Source organism: Betta splendens, chromosome 14 (assembly GCF_900634795.4).
Source record: "Betta splendens chromosome 14, fBetSpl5.4, whole genome shotgun sequence".
In the NCBI taxonomy this organism is placed as follows: Eukaryota; Metazoa; Chordata; class Actinopteri; order Anabantiformes; family Osphronemidae; genus Betta; species Betta splendens.
In genome coordinates, this window is record NC_040894.2 from 1,589,205 (window position 1) to 1,597,528 (window position 8,324).

At 45.5% G+C, this 8,324-nt stretch overlaps 1 protein-coding gene across 8 annotated transcripts in view; it reads left to right on the plus strand.

Annotated features, from left to right (window-relative positions):
- Positions 1-6,100, plus strand: part of LOC114868929 (core histone macro-H2A.1) — an 11,846-nt gene extending 5,746 nt beyond the window's left edge. For 3 of the 8 annotated variants that reach the window (XM_029172591.3, XM_029172592.3, XM_029172593.3), the window contains 4 exons: positions 635-734; positions 2,595-2,684; positions 4,277-4,451; positions 4,630-6,100. In XM_029172591.3, coding sequence (XP_029028424.1) covers positions 635-734; positions 2,595-2,684; positions 4,277-4,451; positions 4,630-4,795 — 531 coding nt within the window. In that variant the 3' untranslated portion in view covers positions 4,796-6,100. Of the gene's footprint in view, positions 1-634; positions 735-1,382; positions 1,474-2,594; positions 2,685-4,276; positions 4,452-4,629 lie in introns of those variants that run through there. The other 5 variants (XM_055502127.1, XM_029172594.3, XR_008692473.1 and 2 more) reach the window with 4 other exon arrangements.
- The last annotated feature ends 2,224 nt before the right edge of the window (positions 6,101-8,324 follow it).

Here is an 8,324-nt window from a genome sequence, read left to right on the forward strand (position 1 = left end):
TTTTGCTCGGGTGCTTTATCTGAAAGTATATGTCAGGCTTCTAGTGGATGATTCTTTCAACCTAATAACAGAGGAGAGGAACTGAAACGAGCATCGACGTCGATAAGCTGCTTCTTAGTAGCAGCAGTATCCGTCATTAGTGAGGCTCATCTCAGGGCTGATAATTAATCAAATGAATGCCGTTAACCTCCCACTGATTAAGATAATGAAGCCATGAATAGAAACTGCTTCTGCTTCATACGTGTATTTTTTGACTGCTGTTGTGTTGCCACTGACACCTTTTCTCTGGAACCATCGGTATCAATACTTGATGAGGTTTGTATAACTGATGAACAGCTGAATGGAGCTGTGCTAAAATGATGGAGCATGTTTAATTAAACTTCATAACTTTTAAAGAGATACTTTGATGTTTTGGCTATTTTCTATTCTTCCAATCATTAATAAAAGTCTGTTATATGTGTATTGAAGATAAATTGGACGTTTGCCCTGATTTTAAATCTCATGACAGACTCCAGGTATCCCTTCAGCTGCGAGGTGAATCTGGTTTTAACGGCTCTGCTTCTTTTCCTTCCTCCTCCTCCTCTTCCTCGTGCTCGGCATGCCTCGCCCCAATGCTCCACTCCTTCCTCCACAGCTCAACCTTATCCACAGCGAGGTCAGTAACTTGGCTGGCTTTGACGTGGAGGGGGTTATCAACCCCACCAATGCTGAACTTGAGCTTAAAGATGATCTAGGTGAGACCCCCCCCCTCCTCCCCCCATGGTGGTGGACGACTTAAATAATGAGAAAAGAAGGGAAAATCCTTGAATGACGATAAAAACACATTCTCTGAAAGCAACATTTGGCCAAACTATATTTTAAACCTGTTTGTGTGTTCAATGAGACACGACCTTATCACTACCAGGTGCTAAGACCTGTTTGTGGAAGCGTTCAAGGATTTTTACAAGCTCTTTGGCTCCTGCTTTCTCTTTCTGTGTCGATGTGTTGCTGTTCATTCCAGGCTGCGCTCCTCTCAGACGGCTGCCGGCCCTTTAAAATGCTCACAATCACTCAATGTCCAGCACAAAGCTGGGCTCCAACCTGTGTTAGCGGTCACTGCAGCTGGCTGTGAGGCTGCTCACCTGGAGTGTGATGGTACAAATCTAATGAGCCGGCACCGTTAGTACGACTGAGCTCAAACCCACCCTCACGCGTTCGGGCTAAACGTGCAGTCCTGCTTCCTACTCGTGTTTCCTGGAGCATGCGCACCGTTTATCTCCTTCCTTCTCTTTTGTCTGTTGTCATTTCTACTTTGTCTCATGTTGTCGCACCTGATCACTCACTGTGTGTTTATCACCATGTTGTTTGCCTGTTGTTGTTGTTGTTGTTGTTGTCGTCTGTAGTTGCAAGTTGTCAAGGCAGACATTTCCACCGTGGAGAGCGACGTGGTCGTTCACCCGACCAACTCCTCCCTCTATACAGGTGGTGAAGTAGGTAAAGGAACCATTGACACCACCAAGACCATGACTGTGTGTCTGCTCTCACTGCACACTGGACAAATGTCAAAGCAGCAGCACAGTTCTTAGCTTGTAACGCACCCCAGCACCTGGAGGCTTCACTCTTACGCTGACTGAAGCAAATATTATATGATAGAAATACAATCCTTTATGTGATGTAATCTGAAAGCACTTGTAGCAATAATAATAATAATAAGTTTGTTATAAAATGAATAAATAAGAGCAGTTCTGTCTGAAGAGCTTTTGAAGCTGCTGCGTAGGATTTTTGCGAAGCCTCAGGTCTGAACCTCAGGCTGCTGTTGGTCTGGACTCAGCGCGGCTTCGAGCTACGCAGCAGTCGATCCCGCAGCACAGAGCAGCAGGGGGCCGCGTGTCTCACTTCCTGAACTGTGCTGCTGCTCGTGTTGCTTTTTGCCCTTGACTGAGGTGACGATCTGGGACTGGCCTCCACATCTGCATCGTTCAGCCCGTTCTGCAGCCAAGTTCCAGGTTGAGACAATGTTCTCCTGAAGCCTCAAGCTGAAACCTGAGAGGAACAATCAACAGAACTGAACGACAGTTTAACATTAAGGATGATTGGCTTCATACCATTCAACCTTTTTGTAGAGACTGACATTAATCTTTTTCCCCTCCTGGCTGTTTTTAATGACATTGCAGCTCCTGAATCACTCAACTCATCCTTGTCCTCTCTGCTTTCCTTTGTTGCCATTGAGGTGGAAAAACATCTTTTATAGAAGCAGTTGAATTTATGTCCCCAGTGGATTTGACGTCTCTGCAGATATGCAGAGTTGAACTTTGATTGATGTCTACATTAACAAGATAAACAGAAGTTCTGCAATTAACTGGTCACTTTTGAAAACAGACTATTTGAGTGTCTGTACTTTATGTTACACCCTCAGAGAAGCAGAGAGGCTGAGCTGATGTCTGCCTGCCTACCTGTCTGTGTGCATGACCACCTTTCCCTGTGTCCTGCTTTCCACCCGTCTGTCTGTCTGTCTGTCTGTCTGTCTGTCTGTCTGTCTGTCTGTCTGTCTGTCTGTCTGTCTGTCAGCACCAGCGTGTGAGGATGCACTCACCATCTCCTTTCTCCATTTACAGGCTCAGCTCTGGAAAAAAAGGGAGGGAAGGAGTTTGCTGAAGCGCTGCAGGAGCTGAAGAAGAAGAACGGCCCCCTGGAGGTGGCTGGTGGTAAGTGCACGGCCCAGGCGCCTTAGTTGTGATGATGATGATGATGAGGATGATGGAGTTTTCCATTACGTCTATGGGGAATCAGAAGAGTCAGTCTCCGGAGTTGTTTTAATAATACATGTGTTAAAACCTCCCGAGTGCCTCGAGGACTGCACTGATAAAGTGCTTGATTTTTGTTGGTTAGAGGTCAACATGTCTGTGAAGTCTGTCCCATTCGTATCAGCATTAAGTCTAAGAAAGGAACAACTTAAATCTGGCACAAATATGCACTAGCCTCATGGATGAAATGATTTGAAAACAATTTGAGAAAATTGAGCAAATACTAGATACCACAGTTAAACTGTAGGACAGTCTCCTAAATGGTTCTCTATAAACACAATTTGACTCAGATTCCGAGTTTCCTTTACCTTGAACAAAGGGCATCTTCCAATACACATTGTGGAAACGCTGTCTGGATGTTTTCGTCCTGAATCTCATCAAAGATATTTCGCACGTAATGTCTGTTCTCTGTGACTTTCTCCCTCAGAGACTCAAACTGTTCGAGTCATCGCAGATGATTTTATCTTTCAGCTCATTTGTGTCAGCGTCATCGTTCTGTCTTATTCTTCCTCCATCTGTGTCTCCCATTATCCATCACTCACACTCACTTGTTCAAGCTCTCCCCACTTTTAACACCCTCTCTCACATTCAGCCAACTTAACTCAGCGTCCTAATCCCGTTCTCCGTGAGGAGTTCCTAAATAGATTACCATGTGCCACAGAGCCTGTCGACATTCTCAGACAAATGGCCACGGTTCTTTTGCAAGAAGATGTTTGAAGGACAGAAAACAGTCCCATTATATGCATTATAAACCGCATGCAGGATCAAGGAGTTTGCCATATAATGATCGTAGCAGACAGGAAATCTTGCTAAAGTGCCAAGAAGACCTGATTTCTGTTGATGATCATGTATCATACAGAGATTCTAAACTCGGTCACAGAAACTCCAGCCCAGACTGTTGGACCTACCTGGACCAGACACAGAACCCCGCTCACCCTCGTCCACACACTTCGCCTCACTACAGATCACAGGGGCTGCGAGCGAAGCCTCCACCCTCTCTGCGCCATCTGGAAATCGGCTCGTGCTCAGCTTTGGTTCCAGTCCAGTCACGTTTTCGCTGTCGGATAATAAAGTCTGACCGAAGACTTCGTCACTCTAGAGTCATGAGCTTTGGCCGAGTCTCTGTGTGCAGCTGCTGGTTAGATGAAAGCCTGAAGCTGAATGTTCATCTGCCGTCTCCTCCTTGTTTGCTCTTTTCTGGAGAAGTGATTCCTCCGACCCTCCTCACCGCTACACGCTGGTTAAACCCTTCAAAGCACTTGGAGCTTTGCTGCATCTATTTCCCACGCGGCCCCGTGTTCCTTTAGGAAGTCAGGCTGTCAGACTCATTAACCTGTGACTGTGCACTGGCTGTGACACGAGGAAAGCAGCGTTCTGCTAGAATCAGAATCAAACCACACAGGACGATGCTCCTGTAGCCGCCACCAGCTGTGACCTCGACCTTCGCTCTGACCTTGTGTTTTCACTCCTCTTGTCCCTCCTCTGCCTCTCAGCTGTGTTGACCGCCGGCTTCGGTCTGCCTGCCAAGTACGTCATCCACTGCAACAGTCCAGGCTGGGGCTCCGACAAGTGTGAGGAGTTACTGGACAAGACGGTGAAGAACTGCCTGGCTCTGGCCGACGAGAAGAAACTCAAGTCTGTGGCTTTCCCCTCTATTGGTAGTGGAAGGTAAGAGAAGATGAAGCAGATCCACAGCTAAAGTGTGTTTAGCTGTACAGTATTAGTCTACACACAGCAACTTGGCACATATTTAGTTCGCCTGTCGGAGGCGTAGGTCACACATAGAAGTGTCTAAATGAATACAATGCTACAGGCGTTTCATGCAGTGTCCTGTCTGCCCTGTCAGGAATGGGTTCCCCAAGCAGACCGCGGCCCAGCTGATCCTTAAGGCGATCTCCAGCTACTTTGTGGCCACCATGTCTTCCACCATCAAGACCGTCTACTTTGTGCTGTTTGACAGCGAGAGCATCGGCATCTACGTGCAGGAAATGGCCAAGCTGGAGTCGAGCTAAAGAAGTTGGGATTTTTCTCCTTCCGGTTCCTCTCCCACCCCCACATTGTTTTTTCCTGCAAAGAAGTAGGAAGGTTTACTAGTGATTTGTTAAATATGAAGAGCAGAAGAAATAGACCAGGAACTGGTTTTTGCATTATGTTTGTATTTTTCTTATCTCGTTTTTAATTTCTTATTTACTTGTCACCTCTGGTGTTTAAATGTTAAAGTGCACTGTTCATTCAGCGGTTCTCTTATCACAGTGACACACAAAAGAGCAAGGAGACTCGCTTCAACAATTCATTTTCATAATATTAAAAAGATAACAACACCTCAAGTACAAGGCTTCCAGAGAAGTCAGATGAATACGGGTTAATGCATGTAACGGCAGTAAAACAATTAAAACACAGACAGATAATAATTTTCTTTCGAGCTCAAAAAACATTTATTCGATGTATTTTTGGTAGACGTTCAACTCTTCAACTTCAGTTTCCTCTACTTTCGTCTTGAAGAGACTGAGACAAGTGTAGAATGAGTTCTTGTTTTTGTGTTGTGTGTTGCTAATTCCTCCGTTGGCCTTCGAGTACAAGGCGAGAAATGTTTCGGTGTGCTGCAGAGACCTTGAATGACAAAAAGCTGAAGTGAATTGTAATGTAAATGCCCACATATGATATTCTATAGTCTTGGTACCAGCGTCAGGATTTCAATGCTGTAAACTGATCACATTTGGTCGACGTTTACAGTAAAAACAATAGAAATTACAATTGGAAAATGAAGGTTTTTGCAGGGCTCCTGATTTATATTGTGTGTTCCTATCAGTGTTTATATATATGGAGTATTTGTGAAATGTTATAGTAGAATATTGGACTGTAACACAGAGTTTTATTTTCTATTTTAATTTTTTTAATTGTTTCTAAAAGCCACAGACAATTTGGAAGAAAACCGTTGCAGATGTGACTTTTTTGTGTGTTTCGTCTTGGGGTCAGAACAAATGTGTCGTTCTTTCTGGGTTTGGAGGCTCGGTCCTGTTGCTTTCTGTTCTCCTCCATTGCTGCCACTAGATGGCTCCCGGTGGTCACGGATTGGGGTCTTGGTCTCAGCCATCTTCTGTGCAGCAGCAGGCCTCTTCACACGGACACTGGGTCGATTTGAGTTGGATTTGAATTGGGATTGGACGCGTACAAGGAACCGGACTGCTCTGCTGCATTTGGACTAACTTTCTTATGGAAAAAAATAAATATATATACAATGCTTTCTAAAAAATTGCTACAATTGATGATTCTACAAAAGGTCTGTACACTACAGTAATAAAACACTTTTAAAAACATCATGTTGCTTGACATTTTGTCAGGATGCTACTAGCAGCACTAAGATGAGGACGTTAGCATGAAATATAGTTTTCACACTTTGTGTGTTGGATGTAAAACCACATCTCTACTTCATTAGTAGAACTACTTTAGCTACTGCATCTGCTGAACAAATGGCCAATTAACGGCTTGCTGCATATATTCGTCTTGATTAAGCGTTTTTCTGTGTGTGAAAGTAGATCAGTTTGAAGGTTCCAGCTTAAAGAAGCTTAATGTTCAGTTTACACTGTTTACGTACAGATGTTGCTCAACTGTTAACGTTCCAGTTGATGATGATTATTTCTCACTGTTTCTTACTTTAACAACTGCTGTAGAAAAGACGTGAAAAACGAACAGTGCCTCAATAACCTCACTACGTCATTTATTGCACAACAAGTAGCAAAGAACAGCGGCTTAACCAGAGCCTTTAGTTGGAAACAGCTGCCAGATAAGACTGAGCTAAGAGAAACATTCACGTCACAAGCAGGAGAACAAGGCAACCAAAGCAAGGGGCTAAAGGACGCGCTCTGTAACGCTCGAACTTTGACCATCAGCTCATCGACTACATTGTATCCAGTAAAGCTGGGCCACTTGTGCATCATCCAGACAGTTCAGACGTGAGGAGGCGTCCCAGGTAAAGTATGGGCCCCTGCACCAACAGGTTGCAGTGCGCACAGCGTTAGCTTGCTACTCAAGGTAGCAGGCTAATAACCCGCTTACGTGGACAATAGCTTTTCTGCTGTAATTAACATGAGCTTCAAACTGCAGCCCACCTGGACAGGTGTCCTTTAACAACCTGAGGTGTCCTATGTTGGTGTCATAATAACACTAGAAACTGGTGGGAGGGGCCCAGAATGGGTCCCAGCAGATCCTCGGAACGCCTCTGGACGTGCGGTTCCTTATATTCTGGTGGCTGGTTGGCTGGTTGGTGGCTTTGGCGCTCACGCTGTACACACCAGCAGGAACAGTCACGCTCATGAGGGCCACAGTGTGGGCAGCCTCGGTCCCAGCTCGGGCAGCGTGCTGGATGGGTGCGAGCAGACCTGGGAGTCAGACGGGGGTCAGTTTCCCAGCCATCCAGGGAGGCCAGGACCTGAGACCTCCTCTAAGGGCGCCCATCTGATGTCTAATCCTCAGGAAATACAGGCAGGTTCCTCCCCTCGAACCCCTCCCACCCCCGTCCCTCCATCACACCATTCATCCCTCCCTGCCTCGTCTTGCAGGCAGAAAAGCCCTGTAAATTCAAAGCATCTGTACGGGCAAGGGCCAATCCGAGGGTTGCCTTTCCCAGAGCCCGCGCAGATGAAATTTTATTCTTTGCACGAAAAAATTACAGGGGGAGGGGGAGAACAAACAGAAAATAAAGTAAAGCAAACAGCCGGGGAAGATCAAGGAGGAGAGACGAGGGGTAAGGAGCTGGTCATCAGAGATCTGCCCCGCTTCCCACTGTGTTTATGAGAAGAAAGTAATACTACTTTCTTTATGGCCGATAGCAACAACAGTCTGCTTCCAACTGCTACTGGTTTGGGATTTGGCATTTACTCCTCTGAGCTGGTCGTTGAGCATGAGAGACAGTGAAGAATAATAGATTAGGTGAGTTGAAGAAAAGGCCAAGAATCCTTTATCACCCTGGAGATTTCTAAACAAATTAGAGGGCAATTAAAAAAATCTGATATTTAAATCAACTGCGTGGTCAAAGCACAATGATGAGGCAGTGAGGTCAATTGAGCCCCTGCGTGAAGTGAACACCAGGTCTTTGTGTGGAGTGGGGCCTTTTCACTACCTGTGACCTGGTCCCTACATTATTATTACCCATCCATGAACATGTTAGTTTGGTTGTTTCTCCATGAGAAACACAGTGGAACTGTTTTATTCTAACGCTCCTGAAAAGTCCCAGAACCTCCGTTTGGGCACATATAGGTTAATGAAGCGTGTGAGGGCGAATGCAGCGCTGCTTGAACGCAGGCCTTTGCTTGTGTTTGGTCTGAGCCAGGTTTCATATGGACGAGGACAAAGTTGTGAGGAAAAATCAGATAATTGATCAAGACCACGAGGGATGGATTTACACAGGAGCAAACAGAACCGCACCGACCTCCAGTGACTCAAACTGGTTATTTAGAGAAACCGTGGAATCTGGTCTCACGTTTACATTTAAACATGGCATCGTGGCTAAATGTCACTGCAGTGAAGTGTAAATCTGCAGGA